The sequence below is a fragment of the Peromyscus eremicus genome, chromosome 15 (assembly GCF_949786415.1).
Source record: "Peromyscus eremicus chromosome 15, PerEre_H2_v1, whole genome shotgun sequence".
Classification (NCBI taxonomy): domain Eukaryota; kingdom Metazoa; phylum Chordata; class Mammalia; order Rodentia; family Cricetidae; genus Peromyscus; species Peromyscus eremicus.
Genome location: NC_081431.1, coordinates 59197329 through 59219525, shown reverse-complemented (window position 1 = coordinate 59219525; position 22197 = coordinate 59197329). Strand labels below are relative to the sequence as shown.

Here is a 22197-nt window from a genome sequence, read left to right as displayed (position 1 = left end):
ACACTGAAATGATGTGGTGATATTTTGTTTGTGAGCTAACAGATAAGCTTGCCTGAAGATCAGAGTTTGGTGCTATACCACTAGTTAGCCATAGAGGCCAGGCAATGGTGGCGCACATTTTTAATCCCAGCGCTCGGGAGGCAGAGGCAAATGGATCTCTGTGAGTTCAAGGCCACCTTGGGCTACACAAGATTGATCCAGTCTAAAAGAGAAACAGAGCCAGGCAGTGGTGGCACACACTTTTGGTCCCAGCCCTTGGAATCTCATGCCTTTTATCTCAGCACTAGGGAAGTGGAGACAGGGGTTGATATGGCTGGGCGGAGAGAGGAATGTAAGGCGGGAGGAGACAGGAGCTCTTTCTTTTTCAGGCTGAGGAGTTACTGAGGTAAGAAGAGGTGGTTATGGCTTGCTCTTTTGTTTCTCTGATCTTTCAGCATTTACCCCTATATCTGACTCCAAGTTTTTATTATTAAGACCTGCCCTGGCCAGTGGGGTCTTCAATGGGACCTGAAGGGACCTGGCGAATGAGAGGGACAAGGGGCACAAAGAATGAGAGCAAGAAGGATGTCTAATCAAGCTCCAAAATTTTATTGTCCTCTTTAGGCATATATAGGCAGGGGCAAAGGGGGATGCAAACAGGGAGGGGAGTTTACTCATGGGTTGTTCAGCCAGCAGGGAATGTTGCTATGGGGATTATCTATCTATTCTTGCCTAACTGCCTAACTGCAGCATGGTCACCTGATTTCTGATAAGAGGTTCTGGTATCTGTGAGAAGAGGTTCTGGTGCTATGGAGACTTAAGCAAGGCCTAGATCTAGGAAAAGAGGAGAGAAGCCCAAATATGGCGACACGTGTGTCAAGGGTCACTTAGGCTTATGGCTCCCGTCAAAGACCAATTAGGATTCCTGCTACAAAATGATGTATCTGAGATCTTTTCAAAAAGGAGAAAGACAGGGCAGCTCAGTGGCAGAGCCCAAGCTTAGCACTTACAAGGTCCTGCTAAGTATCAAACCCAGAGCCCACTGCATGCTGGCCATACACTCTCCAAACTGAGCTGTGCTCTGGGATGCATGGACCATGAGCTGGGTATAGTGGCTCATTGCCAACAAAGCCAGCATTTGGGAGGTAGAGACAGGATGATCAGGAGTTCAAGGGCGTCTTCAGCTACATAAAGGGTTTGAGGCCAGTCTGGGCTATATGAGACTCTTTCTAAAACAAAACAAAACAAAAAAAAAAAAACAAGACAAAACAAAAGACTGTAGTCTAGGTCCATTCCAAACATGAGTCGAGATGACAAATTCTTCACATCCTCTCCCCAGAAATGCTGCTGGTGGAGCTGCCCTTCAGTATGAGTAGCTAAAGGCCAAGTGATGCTCTGACCACTGACTTTCCTCAGGGGTTGCATTAAACCTTCCTAATGTGAATTCTGAGATGTCTAAGGTGGTTTGACCACTTGCTAAAGGTATTCCCCACATCTTACACTAACGGTTCTCTCCGTATGAATTCTTTGATGATGAGTCCGGGATTAGCTGAGGAAGAAAGCCTTTACACATCCTCTGCTCTCACAGGGCTTCTCGCTGTTGTTGGGTGAGGTTTGAACTCCAAGGTTTTGCCACACTCCACACATTCATAGAGCTCCCCCCTATAAGTCTGCAGTTGAAAGCATTCCCACACTCCATACTTCCTCACTCCACCGGCCTCTTCCCCAGTGTGGATGCTGAAGTGATGAATGAGGGCTTTCCTATCTCTAAAGGCTTTCCCACTTGCGGGACGTTCTCCCGTGTGGGCGCTCCTGTATAAGACAGAAGCGAAACGGTGCGTGAAGACGTTTTCACATTTACTGAACTTGTACTGTGTTTCTCCCCAGTGTGAATCCATTGGTGCCCCTTGAGACGAAACCTGTGGCTCAAGGCTTCCCTAAACTCAAGACAATCGAAGGACGTCTCTCAAGTGGACGATGCAGCACTGAGTGAGGTCTGCACTCTCACAAAATGCTGCCAGCATTCCCTACATTAGAAAGGTTTCATACTTGCTTATCCAAGCTCTCTGAGGCTCTGTTCGTAATAGTCAGAGGTTGGAAACACCATAGATGTTTGTAGACCGATGAATGGATAATGAAGGTGTGGTACATTTACACAATGGACTATTATTCGGCTGTTAAGAAAAATAAAATCATATGGTCAGGCATGGTGGCATATGCCTTTTTTGTTTTGTTTTGTTGTTTTTTGTTTTTCCAGACAGGGTTTCTCTGTGTAGCTTTGGAGCCTGTCCTGGAACTCACTCTGTAGCCCAGACTGGCCTTTAACTCACAGAGATCTGCCTGCCTCTGTCTCCCCAGTGCTGGGATTAAAAGTGTGCACCAACCACTGCCCGGTTTAAGAATTATTTGTTTTTGACAAGATGCCAGGTGTTGCTGAACCTCTATTTACGGGACTAAGAGGAAGCTGCACCCTTTTCTGGGGTTAACAGCTTTTTTGTTTTGTTTTCCTTTGTTTGAGACAGAGCCTCACTATTTAGCCCTGGCTGTCCTGGAACTCACTGTGTAGACCAGGTTGGCTTCAAGCTCACAGAGACCTGCCTACTTTTGCCTCTCCAGTGCTGGGATTAAAGGTACACCCTATCTCACCCAGATTAGCCCCAGTTACTGCCTGTTGTTACTTCAATCCCCTGAGCTTCACTCTGAACTTTCTGGTCTCTATCAGCCCTTTGAAGATTTTGCTTCTGGCATGAGCAGTCAAGCACCTGCTGGTGATGCTAATAATGGAAACCCGTAGCCACTGCTCAGCAGAGTGGGAAAGCTGTGGAATGCTTTAAAAATATTTATTGGCCGTTTGTGCTTCTTTTATTGAGAACTGTCTGTTCAGTTCATTTGTTTGTTTATTGACTGGTAAGTATTGTTATTCTAGATATTAACTTCTTGTCTGAAATATAGCTGGCCAAGATTTTCTCCTATTCCATCAATCTGTCTGCTTACTTTGCTGATTTTTTTCCTTTTTGTACAGAAGCTTTTTGTTTGTTTGTTTTTTGAGACAGGGTTTCCTCTGTGTAACAGCTCTGGATGTCCTGAAACTCGCTCTGTAGACCAGGCTGGCCTCTAACTCACAGAGTTCTTCCTGCCTCTGTTTCTCTAGTGCTAGGAAGTGTTCAATGCAGAAGGCTTTGATTTCCTAAAGTAGGTTTATTCTTCGTTTTGTGTTTTTGTTTGTTTGTTTGTTTGTGGGTTTTTTAAGCTATCATGAATGAAATACCTTTTTCTAATTTCTTTGTCAGCAAGTTCATTTTTGGCACATATAAAAGTTATTAGTTTTTGTGTATTGATTTTGTGTCCTCTTACTTTACTGAAAGTATTTATCAAGATCTATCTACAAGTTTTCTGGTGTTGTCCACAGGAATTTTCAAGTATAGAATCATGTTGTCCAAAAATAGGAATATTTTGACTTCTTCTTACCCTAATTTTTATTCTTTTGTATCTTTCTTTTGTCTTACTGATAGAACTAAGACTCTAGACATGTTGAATAAGAATGTAAAGAGTTATCACTCTTGTCTCCTAGATTTTAGAGGAAATGCTCTCAGTTTTCCCCATTTAGTATAATGTTGGGTATAGGTTTGCTGTATATAGCCTTTATGATGTTGGTGTATGTTCTATATATTCTTGGTTTCTTCTGGAATTTTATTGTAAACACATGTTAAACTTTTGTGCATCTATCAAAATGATCATAGGATTTCTTTTCTTAGCTTGGTCTAGAGTCGATTACATTTTTTTTTTTTTTTTTGCTTGTGTTGAACCAACCTTGCATTGCTGGGGTGAAACCAATTTACTTGTGATCTATGACTGTAGTCATTAATTTTATCAACTTGACAGGTTCTAGGATCAGATCCAGTTGAGTAAACCCACCCTTAATGCAGGCAGCACAGTTCTATGGAATGCTATCCCAAACTGAGTGAAAAAAAGAAGGCAAACTGAGTATCGCTCTTCACCTTTTTGCTTCCTTACTGTAGCAAACAGTAGCTACCTGTGAATGAAAGGCAGAGGAGGTGGGAAACATACTGTGTGTATCTGCTCTTTCTCACTGAGTTCTCCATTGTTCAACTGGGCTATAGTCATAAAACACAAGTTCAAAAGTAAGAATTTCTTTCAAAGTCAAGAATTTCAAGATGGCAGGCCAGGTGTGGTGGCTCAGGCACCTGGGAGGTAGAGGCAGGAGGAACAAAAATTCAAAGTCATCCTTGACAACACAGTGGGTTTGAGGCTGCTCCGGGCATATTAGATCCTGCTTGTTTAAAAAAATAATAATAATTTCAAGACGATGACAGTGGTCATTAAGCTGAGGTCCTGTGTGTAGGTGTGTGGTTAGGGGCTGGCCCTACAAAGGAAGTTCCTTTCTTGGGAAAGGTTTCAAGTTCTTTTGGGTAGAAGGCATCTGAGTTGGGAAGAAGAGTCCTGTCATATTGTATTCTGCTGAAAAGATCCTAATTCCTCAGGCTTGAAACAGAGATCTACCTACCCAGTCTGAAGCTGGGAATGGTGAGGAGAGTGATTGGCAAGAGGAAAGAGAGGTGGGCTTATTTCCACTTTCCCTATCTCTAGGGGAGCAAGCCACTGGTTTATTGCAGGTTAGTACACGCCCTTAGCCCACAGAAAAGCCAGAAATGACAGTAACGCCCTCATGGCATGCGGGTATCAGGGAGGGCAGATGCCTGAGGGACTGTGAGTTTGTCTTGTCTTCTGCTGGTCAAAATGTGTCTTCTGCTCACCACTATGGCATGGTGTCTTCTGGAGGGAAGGAGCGATTTAACAAATCTCTGTATTTTATAGGTTGTATTCTGAACCAGGAGATAATAACTACAAGGTCAGGAGAAGATGTGATGGCTTATCTTGGTTACCAACGTTTCTTCATGTGGAATCAACTGAAACTCGAGCTGCTGGACATCCGTGTAAGGAATTTTCTTGATCAGACTATTGAAAGTAGGAAGCCCCCCCACTAAATCTGAGCCACACTTGCTGGAGGCAGTCTGGATAAAAGGACATGGAAGAGCCTGGTGGTGGTGGTGGTGGTGGTGGTGGTGGTGGTGGCGCACACCTTTAATCCCAGCACTTAAGAGGGCTACATAACAAAGAGATCCTGTCTCAAAAAAGATCCCACATACATACACACACACACACACACACACACACACACACACACACACACACACACACACGTTTGTATGTATTCTGTTCTATCAGTTCTGTTCCTTTTTACAGAACCCTGACTAATACAAGTAATTAATTACTTAATTACTGTTTAAGTACTTAAGGAATCACAACAGATTACTTATCTTTTAAAAATAATGATTTTATTTATCCTTGGAGAATTTCATATGTGTGTATAATACGTTTTGATAACATCTACCTACTGTTTACCCCACTATAACTTCTGGATGCCCCCCATCTCCCTCCTGTCTTCACATTTCCTCTCTCTTAAATTTTTTTTTGTAGCCGGGTGGCGGCGGCGCACGCCTTTAATCCCAGCACTCGGGAGGCAGAGCCAGGCGGATCTCTGTGAGTTCAAGGCCAGCCTGGGCTACCAAGTGAGTTCCAGGAAAGGCGCAAAGCTACACAGAGAACCCCTGTCTTGAAAAACCAAAAAAAAAAAAAAAAATTTTTTTTGTAACCCACTGAGTCCAGTTAGTGCTGCTTGCTGCAGTGTTGGCTTATCCTGTGGGCTTGACCTTTTAGAGGTAACCATAGTCACTGTGGGTTGGTTGGGCAATGGCCATGTGTGATGGTATTGTGTTCTCCAAAATATTGTGCGCCCTAATAAACTTATCTGGGGTCAGAGACAGAACAGCCACAATATTAAACATAGAGGATAGGCAGTGGTAGCACACGCCTTTAATCCCAGCACTTGGGAGGCAGAAATCCATGTGTTCAAGGATACAGCCAAGCATGGTGACTCACGCCTTTAATCCCAGAAAGTGAGCCTTTAATCTCAGGGAGTGGTGGTAGAAAGCAGAAAGATATATAAGGTGTGAAGACCAGAAGCTAGAAGCATTTGGCTGGTTAAGCTTTCAGGCTTCTAGCAGCACAGTTCAGCTGAGATCCATTCAGATGAGGACACAGAGGTTTCCAGTCTGAGGAAACAAGACCAGCTGAGAAGTTGACCAGGTGAGGCTGGCTTGTTCTGTCTCTTTGACCATCCAGCATTTCAGCATTTTACCCCAATAACTGGCCCCGGGTTTGATTTTATTAATAAGAACTTTTAAGATTCCTGCTACAGCCTTGTCCAGTTCATGGCACTGTTTCCAGTCTCTGGACTGGATGGCGGGTTGTCAGTCTCTCCAGAATGCAGATAGTATTTGTTTTTTTCTTTTTTTTTGGCTTTTCGAGACAGGGTTTCTCTGTAGCTTTGGAGCTTGTCCTGGAACTCACCCTGTAGACCAGGCTGGCCTCAAACTCACAGAGATCTGCCTGCCTCTGCCTCGCAAGTGCTGGAATTAAAGACGTGCGCCACCACCGCCCGGTAGTATTTGCTACACTATGCAACTCCTATCAATGTAAGCCAACCTAGTAAATCTCCTTGTTGATCCATATTCATTCTGTTGGTTCTATTCCTTTAGGGGACCCTAACTAGTAAAACTAGACTTTAATTAATTAATTAATTAATTTGTTTGTTTATTGTTTTTTGTTTGTTTGTTTGTTTTGAGACAGGGCCTCACTATCCAACTCTGGCTGTCCTGGAACTCACTCTGTAGACCAGGCTGGCCTCAAACTCACAGAGATCCACCTGCCTCTGCCTCCCTGGTGCTGGGATTAAAGGCATGCGCCACCATAACTGGCTAAATTTATTTTTATTTCGAAATAATTTTAGGCTTACAAAGAGTTGAAAGAATGGTTTTTGGCATTCTCATGCATCTTTTTATCTCACTTCCTCTAGTGTTGATATCTCGCATGATCACTTTATAGTCATAAAACTGAAGACGCCAGCACTAACACAATGTTACGAACTGATATGGGTGTTTGGAATCTCATCTGTTTCTCTAATGCAGAATCCAGTCTGAAGCATTGTGTTATATTTAGTCCTGTCTCCTTAATCTCCTCTAATCTGTGACAGCGCCTCAATCTTTTCTGCCTAGGCATCTCTGCAAAGATATCCAATCTGGATTTTTTTTCTCTTTTAAAGATTTATTTTGTTATTTTTAATTATGTGTCAATGTGTAGGTCTGTGTGTAGGTATGTGCCTGAGCGTGAAGGCCAGAGGCTTTTGATCTCCTGGAACTGAAGTTACAGGTAATTGTGAGCACTTGACATGGATTCTGGGGGTCAAACTCAGGTCCTCTGCAGGAGTGTATGGTACCATCTTACCAATGAGTCACCTCTCTAGCCCAGTCTGGGTTTCTGATAAGGTTGGAGTTATGGATTTTTTTTAATGGTGTTCTTGGTCCTATCACCAGCATATGACATCACTGTGACTTAGTGCTGGTGGGTTGACTGTAACCATTTGATGAAGGTGGTATCTGCCAAGTTTCTCCATTATAAACTTAGTATTTTCCCCTTTTCATATTCCGACCATTAGAAATGAATCATTAGATGCAGCCTGTATCAAAGGGGAGAAGGCTTAAGCTTCAGGAGAACTATGGAAAAGTTTGTGGACAAGCGTAAAAACCATCACAATAATGAAGAAATATTTCGGGAGGAGTCTCTGAAGTTGTTAGGATCTTGCCTCTTGGTGTCACTCTCGAATCTTAGCATCATCGTGGGTTTGCTGGCAGCGTTGTTCTGGGTGCTGAGTGGCGATTTGTCTATTTGCCTTATCCTTTCTGCACACAGTATTTGGAATTCATCTGTAGCTCAGATGCATCCTTTCCTTACAGCGAGTTTACTTATTCACTTTTGGTATGAACTTATGGGAATTTATTCTGTGGATTATTAGCCTGTGAACTACTAACCAATAATTACTTGTTTTTCATTGCCCAAATTATTCCAGGTTTTAGAATTGGGAAGTCTTTGCAGCTGGTTCTTTCTCCCTGCTTCTCTCTTCCTTACTCCGTTTCTACCTTCTATCCTTCCTCCTTTTACAAGATGCACAAGCAGCATTAGCCACTTCTCCAGCGTGTTCTTGTTCCTTCTGGAGAGTAGTGCTTAGGGAACAGGATCTGAGCGCTCAGTGTGCTCAGTAGCATTGCCTACGACATCCTAGTGAACACACACACACACACACACACACACACACACACACTCATTCATAGAGCTAATGGGAGGAATAAATAGTTCTCAAAAGATGAAGTGCAGGGCTGGAGAGATAGCTCAGCAGTTGGAAGCACTTCCAGAGGACCCAGATTCAATTCCCAGCACCCACATGGCAGCTCACAATTGTCTGTAACTCCAGTTCCAGAGGATCCAACATCCTCATACAGACATACATGCAGGCAAAACACCAATGTGCATAAAATAAAAATTTAAAAAAAATAATAATAGCTGGGCGGTGGTGGCACACATCTTTAATCCCAGCACTTGGGAGGCAGAGGCAGGTGGATCTCTGTGAGTTCGAGGCCAGCCTGGTCTCCAAAGCGAGTTCCAGGAAAGGCGCAAAGCTACACAGAGAAACCATGTCTCGGAAAAAAAAATAAAAATAAAAATAAAATAAATAAATAAATAAATAAAATAAAAATAAAAAATAATAATAAAAGAAAGATCAGGCTTTAGGCAAGCCTGTAGGACATTAAAAAAGGATGAAGTACAGATGGCCAATAAATACATAGAAAAGTGTTTACCATCACCAGTTATTAAAGAAATGCTAATTAAAACCACACTGAGATTTTATCTGACCACAGTCAGTACCACACTGATTAAGAAAACAAATATCACATGTTTTTCTCTTATTAGTGGGTCCTAGATTTTATAGAGATAGATAATATTATATATGTACAGAGGATAGGAAGGTGGAAGTGAGATTGTCCAGGGGAATGCAGTGGTCTCATGGGAAGGAGAAGGAATGAAAAAAGGTATAGTCTTGAGGGATGGGCAGACATCTCCGAGTACATTATATAATTATAGGGAAATAGCCCTATATAACTCAGGTTCATATAGTAAAAACATTTTACAGAGAACCTGCCCCTCCTGATCTACAACAGATGAACTTATTTGTACAACACCAGGATCCATTGGGAAGTAGTTTCAACTCCTAAGGGTGAAATGGATAGTTCATATGACACATGCAATCCCACCTGCAGCAACAGGGCTCTCGTAGTTCTACACCCTCATCAGCTCCTCTTAAATTGGAAATGGCTTGCCCTACCCCAGCTTGTTCCTCCCTTTGGCCTGCCCGAGTCACAGAACAATCCACACACTGGTGCTTGCGAAGGTCATTATTTTTGACCGTGTCGCGTTTCCACTCTAAGTGCTGTGCGCTTTCCCCTTTCCTAACATCCTGGTAAGACGGCGGCACTAAACTTGATTCAGTTGGCCTGAGAGCTAACAGCAATCTTGACTGAGGAGAACTCTTCTCTGGGCTTCCTAAACGTTTGCTTTCGCGCATCCTGCTAGTGCCCTGTTCCTCTCAGCCTCCTTAGCCTAACCAAGTGACTCCAGCAGGATGCTAGGGCACTTAAGCATCTTCGCTAGAGATTTCAGTGACTAAAGACCCCACAGGATAGGCCACCTCATAAAGCTTTTCAGCTAGATGGTTTGGTGTTCCCTCATCAGAAGGATGCCAAGCATCGGGCCCCTGTTCACAGTCTGTGCCTTCTAACTCGGCAGGTAGCACGTTCTCATAGTCATTAGAGTCTTCACTTGACTGGTCCTCTGTGTGTGTCACCTCACCGTTCTCACTCTGTGTAGACGGCTGAAATGCCATATAATACACAGAAGACAGGGCCCTCCAGACAGGCTCCCCGCGGTCTGTATTAGAAGATGTCCCTTCTTCCTGAGTCTGCAGCTGGCTTCCACTGGCATCAGATGACGGGACATTTTCATAATCTCTGCAGCACTGAGAAGCCAGCCCGGGCTGATTCTCTTGGATGTCCTCAAGATCCAAAGCTGTCATGTTGACATAGTCATTTGAAGTCTGAGATGAATCTTCTCCATCACTGAGTAAATCGCTGCTCTTACTTCCCAGAGTCCACAGACCAGTGTGGTCAGTGGCGGCCACCTCACAGCCTGCACGCCCTCCTTCAGCAAACTCCAGCTTCTGGGCGTGAAGACCAAGGTGATTTTCAGGAGTGCTTTTGGTAGAAGTTAGCGTCTCACCGGCCTCTTCTGCTGTGTGGATATTGACGTAATCGTTGGACTCCCTGGAAGAGATGCTGGAGTTATTTCCGGAGGTTCTGACACTGAAGTGATGTGCTGAGGGGGCAAGGTGCCCACACATCTGGGGCACTGTGCCATTGTCATAGATGCCAACAGTGTACTCCACAGCGTTTATGGAAGCTATGTGTATCTGAAGGGAACCATCTGCTTGGGAGGCCTGTGAAGAAGAAGAAGAGAAAGTGACAGGGTGGGGACAGAAATGGGGACACAGCCACTCTTTCTCCCTGCTCTACCTAGCATCACAATCCCTTCACTCCGTCCTCTTAGAGCTAAGCTCCAAGTCAGGGACTCACGCCGCAAGGCGGTGGGTGCCAGGTATGTTGAGGGTCCGAGAGAAATTGGCTCAGTATAAGGAAAGCAATGCTGGGCCTGTAGCTCGGTGGTAGAGCACTTGTGTAGCACACACGAACACCTAAGTCCAGTCCTTAATACTGCAAAAACGTTCAGAAAAACAGTGGCAGCCGGGCGGTGGTGGCGCACGCCTTTAATCCCAGCGCTCGGGAGGCAGAGGCAGGCGGATCTCTGTGAGTTCGAGGCTAGCCTGGGCTACAAAAGCGAGTTCCAGGAAAGGTGCAAAGCTACACGGAGAAACCCTGTCTCGAAAAGAAAACCAAAAAGAAAAAGAAAAACAGTGGCTGAAGTGAGACGTTAAATCCCAACAGATTGGCTGTGGTGGAGGGGGAGGAGCCAGTGGGAGGCAAGTGGCACACACACCGGAGAAAGGGCACTTCACCAGTGCACACTGGCAATGCCTGGGCTGAGGATGGAGACTTAGATTCAGCCTGAGGGCGCAAGTCCAGGCGTTGCCACTTTGTGCTGAGGAGTCTGAAAGCCTTCCCTTGGTACCTTCATCTCCTAGTCTCTAAATTGAGGATTGCCACGATGTCTACGTTAGAAGGGTTTTGTGAGTAGTCAAAGAATTACTAGGTATGATGTGTTCAGAACAGTGTTAACATAAAACAACAACAACAAAAACCCACTAAAAATGAAGGATACCGGTTTCTAGGACTCCAGAAATTTCGTGAAAAGTTATGTGGACCTTTAATGTGAAATCCCCCTCTCCTCTCTTTTTTTGAGACAAAGTCTTCCTCTGTTGCTCACACAGGCTGGCCTTCAGCTTATGGACAATCCTACTTTAGCCTTCTGAGAGCTTTTGCAGGCATAAACCTCCATGCCAAGATACTAGCTTTATTTTATTTTACTTTTTTATTTTTGATTTTATTCATTTTGAGACAGGGTCTTACTATGTAGCTCTGGATGTCCTGGAACTCACTATGTAGGTCATACTGGCCTCAAACTCCCAGAGATCCACCTGCCTCTGCTTCCCAAGTACTAGGATTCAAGGCGTGCACCACCATGCCCCGCAGCTACCAGTTATTGAATGTTGGTAACTGAGTCAAAATGTTTTTCCGTTGTGAGACAGGGTTTCACTGTGCAGCCCTGGCTCTCCTGGAACTCACTCTACAGACCAGGCTAGCCTCAAACTCAGAAATGCTGCCTGTCTCTGCCTCTCGAGTGCTGGGATTAAAGGTGTGCATCACCACTGCCCGGCTCAAAATGTTTTTTCTTTCTTTCTTTCTTTCTTTCTTTCTTTCTTTCTTTCTTTCTTTCTTTCTTTCTTTCTTTCTTTCTTTCTTTGTTTTTTGAGACAGGGTTTCTCTGTATAGCTTTGCGCCTTTCCTGGAACTCACTCTGTAGCCCAGGCTGGCCTCGAACTCACAGAGATCAACCTGCCTCTGCCTCCCAAGTGCTGGGATTAAAGGCGTGCACCACTACTGCCCGGCTCAAAATGTTTTTCAAGCACTACAGAATCTAAGCCAAACAGATGCACAAGTTAAAGACAGATCCCCTCAGGGACCACTCAAGTTTGGCAATAGAGTTTCATTTCCTCTGTCCTTTTTTCAGATACTCCAGGAAGTCATAGGCCAATGAACAGGAGGGAGAGTAAGCAAAGGCCGTACTGTGACTTGGCTTCCTGGGAACCTAAATTTCTGAGCAACAAGAGCTTCTCCATCTGTAACATCCCCGCTGAGCCAAGAACCGTCACTAACTCAGCAATTGACGTCTAGCAAACATATTGACCATGAAAACCACCACTCTGGTGGACCAAACTGCCTTTGGACTTCTTGAGAGCCAACCTCAGAGCCAGATCACAGGGCACACAAAATGCTGTTGGTGGTAACCCTCACACTGCTCTTGTAAGCTCAGTGGTTAGTGTCTGCTGTAGCTATTTTGAATATCCTCAAGTTTCCGTGTTGGAGGCATAGTTCCTATGCAACAATGTTGTGAGTGGGGCCTTAAAGAGGTGCCTAAGGGGTGGGTGGGCCAGTGAGATGACTCAGTCAGTAAAGGTCCCCGCCATCAAGCCGGATGACCTAAATTCAATCCCTGGGATCTAGTGATGGAAGAAAATAGCTGACTACCTCAAGTTGTCTTCTGACCTCCACGTGCACACGGTGGCACGTGCACACCCTCATACATGCACACGGTGGTACGTGCGCACCCTCACACATGCACACACAAAATAAATGGGTAAGAAACACTGTACTTTTTTTGAAATACCGTAATTTTAAAAAAGACAAATAACATTATTATTACAGAATAGACTAGTTTTAGAGGGATGGGTTCTATCCCACGCTGCATGATGCCTTGTGCCAAGTTATGACAGCATGAATACCTCGTCAGACGCATCCCCTTGACCTTGACTTCCCAGCCTCTAGAACAGCGAGTGAAATACATTTCCACTCATTCTCTACTGCCCTGAATGGATCAGCACACTCTCACTGATCAGATGCATTCTATGTCGGCTTCGGAGCTGAATGACTTATGGAAATCTGTGCTGTTCAGGAAAACTGAAATGCTTTGGCATAGGCCCTAGAAGTAATTCCCAGCGGAGAGTTTTACGAGCTGGAAAGATGACTCAGCAGTTAAGAGGACTGGCTGCTCTTTCAGAGGACCTAGGTTCAGTTCTCAGCATACGCAACCATCTATAACTCTAGTTCCAGGGGATCCAGTCTCTCCTGACCTCCCTGGGCAACAGACACACATCGTGCTCATGCATACATTCAGGCAAAACAATACAATAAAATAAAGTGTAAACTTTTTTTTTTAAAGATAGGCTTAAAGTGTGGTTTGAACACTAGCCACATTGTTGAAATAGCTATGGCTTCTTGGAGTGACCACTCTGAATGCAGCAACATTTATTTGGATAAACAAATTGTCATGTCTTTATTAAAATAATCACTTTCAGTTCTTTTTTTTTTTTTTTCTTTTTTGGTTTTTCGAGACAGGGTTTCTCTGTGTAGCTTTGTGCCTTTCCTGGAACTCACTTGGTAGCCCAGGCTGGCCTCGAACTCACAGAGATCCGCCTGGCTCTGCCTCCCAAGTGCTGGGATTAAAGGCGTGCGCCACCAACGCCCGGCCACTTTCAGTTCTAACATCACATACTTGAATGCATGTGCCTTTCTTAGACTCCTAAGTGCTGGCCCCTCCCCACTCCTTTCGCATGATACTCCTATGTAGTCTAGGCAGGCCCCAAACTCACGATGTTCTTCAGTCTGGCCTTGTCAACCTCTCCTTGGCTTCCCGAGAGCTGCAGTTACAGGAATGTGTCACCACACCAGCCATAAGTTAAACAGTTACTTCTTTTGTCAGCAGGAGGTTCTTCAGGATGTGTGCCAAACGACACTCATATAGAAAACCCGATCTGAGACCACTCCCTATCCCCCTCGGCCCTCTGTCATTCTCCTGGGACTTCATCTTTTCACTTAGCTCTTACCTCACGCTCAGGACCATCAGAATCTCTGGAGAGGAGGCTCTCAGTACTGAAACCACTGGACTGATGTCTCCCTGCAACAGCAAAATGGATCCTGAAGACAGTGGGCTTCAGCGAGCTTTATCCCCACTATCACTGCTGGCCGGTGAATGGGGGGGGGGGGGCGTGGTGCCTACGAAAACCTGGAGTGTCTGGTGTTCTGTGGTTAAGAGGGTCAGAGTTACAGGATGACGCTCTGAGACCTGAACGCATTTTCAGGCATGCCTGTGGAGAACTTGCTTACAATGCTGGCATCAATGCTTCCCTTGCTTACAATGCTGGCATCGTGGTCTCATTCATGTCTTCACCACCCATGACATGACTGGCTTTCCTCTGTTGCCTAAAACCAGGAGAAAGCAGACCCCAAGCCCGGCTGACCCCTGCTCTCTCTTCAGAGTCCCCACTGAGGGTGCAGACTACTCAGTGTTGTTCTGCAGCCTGGATACTTGGAGAACGTTGCTTCTGAGTGGTGAGAGGTGCATCTTGGGGGTGTTAGTTCAGAATGTCAGGACTCCATAGATTAGGACAGTGGTTCACAACCTTTCTAATGCTGCGACCCTTTAATACAGTTCCTCATGCTGTGGTGACCCCCAACCATAACATTATTTTCATTGCTACTTCTGAATAGCTGTGATTTTGCCACTGTTATGAATCATAATATAAATATCAAATACGTGGGATATCTGATATGCTACCCATATGAAAGGGTTGGACGACCCCCAAAGGGGTCGTGACTCACAGGTTGTGAACTGGTGGATCAGGAGAAACTTACCCAGCTCTACCTGCTGCTGGGGCAAGAAGTCATAAATATTTTTGGCTCGCTGTCTGGGTGGAGGCAGAGTCAGCGATGGAGCTACTTGAAAGTAAGGGACTCTCCCTGAAAGGCAATGGGAGAATAGGTCAGAACTCAGAACATGGGGGCTCTCAGGATGAATAGTCCCCAGCCACACGCCCCACCCTCACCAGGTGTCATAGAAGTTATATTTCTAACTCATCCAAAGGACAAGAAATTCAGTGCACAGAGGCAGGAAGAGGGAGCTGGGCACGCGGGCTCCAAAGCGATGTCTTCTCAATGTCACTCAGATCTACACTACGGCCACAACTTAGGACCAGTGTCGGAAAGGATACAGGATTCCGGGGGGGGGGGGGGGGGAGCTTCTCATTAGAAAACGCCCCAGGGTTTAAATGCCAGGCTGGAAGACTAATCCTATAGCATCTTAACTGGAGACAAACTCCGGACTCACGCTTCTTCTGTTTGTTCCAGTTCCACAGGATGCAGGCGGCCATGATGACCAGGAAGATGGCCAGGAGTGCCACAAAGCCAGGGAGGATGCTGCTGCTCTGGCCTTTCTCTCTAGGAGGAAAACCGGGTGGTCATGCCCCAGCTGGCCATAGGATCTGGGCTTGGGAAATGCTGGAGAAGACATTTCTTTCAGGAGATAGAGCCCCAGTGATACCAGGTAGGCAAAGAGTTAAATATGAGGACATGGAGGCAAACCACAATTGGATCTCGGCTAATTCCCCCGATGGCCTCTTTGTGGTTAAACATCCTTGAAGTTGAAGTCAAGTTGTTCCTGCTCTATCAGAAACCAAGACACCCAGGTGTTTTTCTATATACGTGCACTCAAAAGACCAATGTTATTGTATCACTTTGCGTTATGGTTTTGACATCTCCACCCTTGGGAGGGATCATGAGAAAAAATACTCTAAAAGGGAGATGTGGCCCACCCTGATTTGGGAAGAGAAGAGGGACACCTTACTCTGTGACAAAGCCATCTACCTCATACGTGTTTGTAAAAGCTCCTTCTAAATAGACAACGCAGTACTCATTGAGCTGTTCCTTGCCTTGAGGCACTCACCCCACTCTCTCTTTGGAGTGTTTACTTTGCTTGCCTTTGCGAAATAAACTTTGGTTTAAATTGTGTACGTCTCTTGCTTGTATTCTTTCCTTCAAGAAGAGCCTCCTTCTTGAAGGATTTAGACTGGAGCCAGATAAAGGATGTTGAGGTGGAGGGGACAAAATGGAGCAAGAGAAAGTCATATGTGGGACCTGGAGAGATGGCTCAGTGGTTTGTTGCTCTTCCAGGGGCTTGGGGTTCAGTTCCCAGCACCCACTGGTGTCTCACAACCCTCTGTAACTCCAGTTCCAGGGGATTCAATACCTCTGACCTCTGAGTGTACAGACCCATATGCACATGCACACACACACAACTATATATAACTAAAAATAATAAAGAGAAATGAAACAAAGTCAGCTCTGAACGTCAACTTCATGGAGAGGAGCTTTGTACATGGGAAAGGGAGCCATCCCTTTGAACTCTTACCAGGTGCTAAGAGCTTGCATATGAAACTTACTATTCACTCTTCACAAAGCTCCTGTCCTGCTCTTATCTGTGCCTAGGGATCCTGAGACCAGAAAGGAAATGCAACACAGCCAGGATCTCATAGGTCAGAAGGTGTGGAGACAAAATAAGAGTCTGGGTTGGTTGAGGCTCAGAGATCATTCCTTTTCTACTCTTAGACAATCTGCAAACTTCCGAAGCTAAACACATCTGGGCCAGCTTCCCCACCGCCCCCCCCCCCATTCCTGCTCCTGGGTTTCCTGGCTTGCTGGGAGAGGATTACTCAACTCAAAATCAGGGAGTGGCTCTCTGACCGAGTCCAGCTTACATGAACTTGAGTAACCCCAAAATGTGGAGCTGGTCTCTAAGCAACCCTAGACTGTTGGGTGAAATTTAACCAACACTAGCTTTGAGCAGCTTTGTGATTCTCTGGCTGGGCGCAGTCATGGCTCTGCTTGGGTGTTGAAATGCATCCAGATGATTGCAACATCAGGCAGCCACACCCACTCTAGCAGGAAGTAGGCAGTGGAAGTCTAACAGGAACTGACCCTCAAATATTAAAACCAGGTCATACCCGAAAGATTTTTGTCTCGTTGAGTTCTGGGCTTATTGACCCAATTTTCTATTGGCCATTTCTCTTAGGTTGTCCAATAGACATCTCAAACCCAAACTGGGCTCCTGTCCTGCCTCCATATACTGGCTTTTCCTCTAGACCTCCCACCATCTAACGGTACAGTCTGAACTCTTGGCACCACTTCTGACTGACTGTTTTTCATGCCCTACTTCCAGTTAATCAGCTTTGCCCTGGCCATGGGCATCTGCTTCAAGCCCAGCCACCTCTTGTTCTTCCGTGGCCGCCACTGTGGCATAAGCCGACATGAGTTCCACGTGGACTTCTGCAGTGGTCGCCTGCTGCAAGCCGCAAGAATATACAAAGTAGGATTTCAGCTGATTATGACAAAGCTAATACCTGGAAGAAGCCAAGGGCCTTCCAGAGGTCAAGCTGAGGCTCCAGGAGCCTTGGTGATATTTGGCTTTTGATTATTAGTCATTTCCTGCTGTGAGTTTCTTGTGTGCTGTTGTAGCTTTTCCATCATTTATTGGGCACCATTTCCCTTCTACTAAAGGAACATTTAGATAACCTGCACTGACAGCTATGCTCAGCCAGAACCCCAGTTCAAGCCTCCCTGTAATTATCATCATTGGCAGCATCCGGCCAGGTCCATCCCCAGATGGAAGAAAGTACCTCATCTACTCTCTAAGAACAGACTTAAGCATCCAGGCTACCTGTTTGAGAAGTCCTGGCAGATGTGCCAATTAAGCTTAACTTCCTCCTTTCCCAAATCTTACTTCTAGTTCCAGATCTCCCTTTAACTATCACCAGAGGCATCTAGCTGTACACAGGTTGCCTAGCGATGGAGCACACTTTCCCCCACCCTGCAGAAAAAAACGTCAGATAGCTTGGACAGATAGGAGCCACAGGAAAAAAGAAGGCAGTTTTATTTTCTCCCATTGACCCATTGACCTAACAACTTAAAGACTCTTAACATTTTCTACCAATCACGTTTAAGACTATAGTGGAGCACATAAGATCCCTCTTCTTAGATATTACCCGAATTTTGCCTTTAGTTAATTCATTTCCCCATTGGTCACTTCCTTTTAGGGTTGCAAATGATAATTAATGGTTATTGCCCCTCTATGTGACTCTTATCACCCCTCCGTTTGACCCTGGAAGCCTGGCTTTGCACTGCCAAGGGATTACTGCTTGTAAGTGTATATATACCGGGACTCCCAGGGCCCGGGAGGAGGGAGAAGATTTGGAAGAGTAAATGACTGGACTAAGAGCTCTGTGTGCTGAGATTCTATTTCCCGAAAACAGTCCTCACCGTTCGTAGTTCTCTCTCCGGAGCCCCTGGGATGTATAATATTAAGGCTGGTCCCTCTAATATTATACAAGAGTCGCCTCCCTGGTGGCTTTTCTGGCTTTCACTCTTGACTTCAACATACCATGATCACTGTAAAGAGTAAGTCATACCATGTCTCTCCTCCACTGAGAATCTTCCGTGGCTTTCCGTCATACTGACAATGAATCTCTTACTCAGTGAGGATTTTTTTTTTGACATAATGTGATCTGGCTTCTCCTGATTAACTTCTGGGTTCACTTCCAAGCCCTTTACCTCGGATGCTGACCACCGTGACTTCTTGCTGTTCCTGCCCATACAAAGACTAGTTCTATCTCAGATCTACTTCTCCTTCTCTAGGGACTCAGAACGGCCACGTCCCTCATTTCATTGAAGTCTCTTCTACAGTGTTGTCACCTCCTTAGAGAGCTCTTCCCTGGTCATACCCATTATTCAGAGTTTCCTTAGTGCTAGTCCTTCTTTCAAGCCCTTATGGCTGACTGACAGTACACAATACATTTCTTGGGTTATCTGCAATCAAACACTGTCACTGACTGTAAGCTTCAAGAAGTCCTGGACTTGTCTATACTGTTCACTCAGCATCTCAAACAGCACCTCTGATGTAGAGCAGAAGCTTAATGAATATTTGCTCAATGATACGTGAATGAAATAATAAATGAATGAACACAGAAATAGTTTTGAGGATAATACAGTCATTGTAAAAAATGACTTATGGCAATTATCCCAAAAGTTAAAAATAGAGCCACCATATGCTCTGCTAGTCCCAGTGCTGGGTCTATATTCAAAGTAAATGAAAGCTGTGTGTCGCCCCCCCCCCCCGTGTTTATTAGAGTTGTTTGTGCTGCCATGCTCATTGCAGCAAAATTCACAATAGCCAAATATGGAATCAGCCTGAGTGTCTACCAACAGCTGAGTGAATAGAGAGAGTGTGGAATATATAGATAATGGGTACCACTCAGTTTTAAAAGGGAAGAAGATCTTTTCGTCTGTGACGAGGTGGATGGACCTGGAGCACACAGTGTTAAGTGAACAAAGCTAGGAACAGATAGCTACTGCATGATCTCACTTGTAAGCAGAATCTAAAAAGGCCGAATCATAGAAGCAGAGAGCAGAAGAACGGTGTTCACCAGGTGTGGTGAGAGAGGGGTCCCAGAGATGCTGGTCAAAGATTAGGTGGAGGGAAGAAGTTCAACATGGCGTTGTTGAAAATGATCTATTCTTGAACATTGCTTAAAGTGTTACTTGAAGTATCTGCTCATAAAAAAGTATGTCAACTAATACACATGTTTGCTTAGCTCAACTTAGTCATCTACAATGTGTACATATTTCAAAACAACATGCTAAACATAATATAAACATACAGATTTTATTTTCTAATTACAAAGTGAAAAAAAGAAAAAAACAACAAAACAAAAAAATCAACTTAAGAAAGAAAGTTTTAGGAGTCAGTGAGCATCGAGACGGCAGTGGCGCATGCCTTTAATCCCTGCACTCGGGAGGCAGATCCAGGAGGATCTCTGTGAGTTTGAGGCCAGCCTGGTCTACAGAGCGAGATCCAGGACAAACACCAAAACTACACAGAGAAACCTTGTCTCAAAAAAAAAAAAAAAAAAAAAAAGAAAAAGAAAAAAAAAGAAAAAGAAAGGAGTTAGTGAGCTGACTCGGTGGGTAAAGGCACCCGCTGGCAAGCCCAGCTCTCTGAGTTTGATCCCGGAGGCCCACATGGTGAAAAGAGAACCAAGGGGCTGGAGAGATGGCTCAGTGGTTAAGAGCATTGATTGTTCTTCCAGAGGTCCTGAGTTCAATTCCCAGCAACCACGTGGTGGCTCACAACCATCTATAATGGGATCAGATTCCTTATTCTGATGTATATATAAAATATACAAACAAATAAATCTCAAAATAATAAAAAAAACAAGAAAAAAAAAAAGAACCAATTCCTGCAAATTGCCCTCTGACCTCTCCACCTTTCCACCACCACCCCCAACAAAAATGTTTAAAAAAAAAAAAAGGAAATAGTTTGGGGAGGGTGTTCAGGCTTCAACACGAATATGAACTCATTCCTTTTCAGCACCCGTGGTTTACCTGCGAGGGACATGGATTTACTCTGGGAATAACACTGAAATTTCCTAAAACTACAGCAATCGAAATAATACACTTTCATTGGGTTTTACTTTGGTCAGGGCACTGAAATTCACGCCCACTCATATTTCTAAAGTCCTAACACCCAATAGACTTGTTTATCTGAGACTGAGACCTTCAGGGGCGAATTTACATCCATGATTAGTTCTGTAAGATCTTATGTCCTAAAACTTTATGACTTCTATCACTACATTTCTCACCCATGACAAGGTTTTAGGATCTGAAAACTCATTGCCGGGGAATTAGGGCTTTTGTTTCTATCGTGGTGGGACAAGAGATTAGAAAGATTGAGGTCAGGGCCTCTGAGAGGAAGGAAATTTAATCAGAAATTCAACTCTCAGTCCCTCCCCCGCCTCCTCCACCCCCATTCTTCCCTCCCAGCGTCCCTGAGCAAATCCCAGACCTGGGTTGTAGGTGTGACAGCATTGCCAGGTTAGACCATTCCTGCATGGGATCAGAGGACAGTGGCGTTCACTTCCCCAAAGTACTCACCCTTCCAGGCTGCCAAGAGTCCCCTGCAAAGTGCTGGGCCCCCAATTCCTTCTTGTGACATCTGGTGGGGCTGGGGTGGTATACATCCCTGGAACCTCTGAGGGACTCTGCAGCTTCTAAGGCTTCTCAGTGTCAGAATTGACTAGCCAGTATGGCTGCCCTTTTCCTGGCTTTCTAAGATGCTGATTCGTAGGAAAAAAGGCAAATTGGTATGTATTTTGCATACAACCACCTTAAAAAAAAATAAGTAGATAATATAAGAATGACATAAAATTAGCCGGGCGGTGGTGGCGCACGCCTTTAATCCCAGCACTGGGAGGCAGAGCCAGGCGGATCTCTGTGAGTTCGAGGCCAGCCTGGTCTACAGAGCGAGATCCAGGAAAGGTACAAAGCTACACAGAGAAACCCTGTCTCGAAAAACCAAAAAAAAAAAAAAAAAAAAAAAGAATGACATAAAATTCTCCAAATCTCCTTGTTTCCCCAAATGTATCACTTTTTTGTTCTTGAAATTTCTTATTTATTTACATAGGGTTGCATGTATCTCAGACTAGTCTGGGACTTGCTATATAGCCGTTCATGTAGGGTTTCATGTATCTCAGGGTATCTTAGAACTCTTTATGTAGCCAGGATATATAGCTGAAGATGACCTTGAACTTCTGATCTTTCTGCCTCTGCTTCCTTCATAGTGGGATGTACGGGTCTGTGTCACCACACTTTGTAGGTAGTACTAAGGTGGGACTCTGGGGCCGTGCGCACCTTGGGCAAGCTCTCTGTCAGCGTAGCTTCCCAGCCATTCTTCCTAGATTGTATTCACCAAAGTTCTCAAATACAAAAACAAAAAAACAAAACAAAACAAAAAAAAGGTTTGGTTTTGTTTTTCTTTCTGAAGAATTAATCTTCTGCTCTAGAACTTTCTCCTAGCTGACTCCCTTTTTTGGGCTGGTGCGATGGCTCCTCAGGTCGAGCTGGTTGGTGCTTGCTGCCAGCCTGCTGACCCAGGTTTGCCCCATCACCACCTTCATGGTGGAAGGAGAGAACTGGTTCCCACAAGTTATCCTCTGATCACACACACACACACACACACACACACACACACACACACACACTAAGTGTACTATTACTACTACTACTAACAACAACAACAATAAAACCCAATCCTCCCTACCTTCACCTGAAATTCCAGGCTGAGTTGGTACAG

At 44.8% G+C, this 22197-nt stretch overlaps 1 protein-coding gene and 1 long non-coding RNA gene across 2 annotated transcripts; one reads left to right on the top strand and one right to left on the bottom strand.

The window, feature by feature from the left end:
• Positions 1-1833: 1833 nt before the first annotated feature.
• Positions 1834-16023, top strand: LOC131925629 (uncharacterized). The gene is made up of 5 exons (XR_009383312.1): positions 1834-2019; positions 2502-2609; positions 2702-2886; positions 4816-4934; positions 15366-16023. It is a non-coding gene; the product is annotated as an uncharacterized LOC131925629 (long non-coding RNA).
• Lax1 (lymphocyte transmembrane adaptor 1) lies at positions 8873-21172 on the bottom strand. Its single transcript, XM_059281011.1, has 5 exons — positions 21000-21172; positions 15342-15455; positions 14874-14974; positions 14066-14136; positions 8873-10444 (listed from the first exon to the last, which is right to left on the bottom strand). Exons 1-5 carry the CDS (start codon positions 21083-21085, stop codon positions 9587-9589), a joined length of 1230 nt encoding a protein of 409 aa, XP_059136994.1. The 5' UTR covers positions 21086-21172; the 3' UTR covers positions 8873-9586.
• Between the last annotated feature and the right edge of the window lie 1025 nt (positions 21173-22197).

Coding starts and splice junctions, on each gene's coding strand:
- Lax1 (XM_059281011.1), bottom strand. CDS start 21,085: ATGTATACCACCCCAGCCCCACCAGATGTCACAAGAAGGAATTGGGGG. Junction 15,456..20,999: donor ACTCTTGGCAGCCTGGAAGG/GTGAGTACTTTG, acceptor TTTTCCTCCTAG/AGAGAAAGGCCAGAGCAGCA. Junction 14,137..14,873: donor CCAGCAGCAGGTAGAGCTGG/GTAAGTTTCTCC, acceptor TTGCTGTTGCAG/GGAGACATCAGTCCAGTGGT.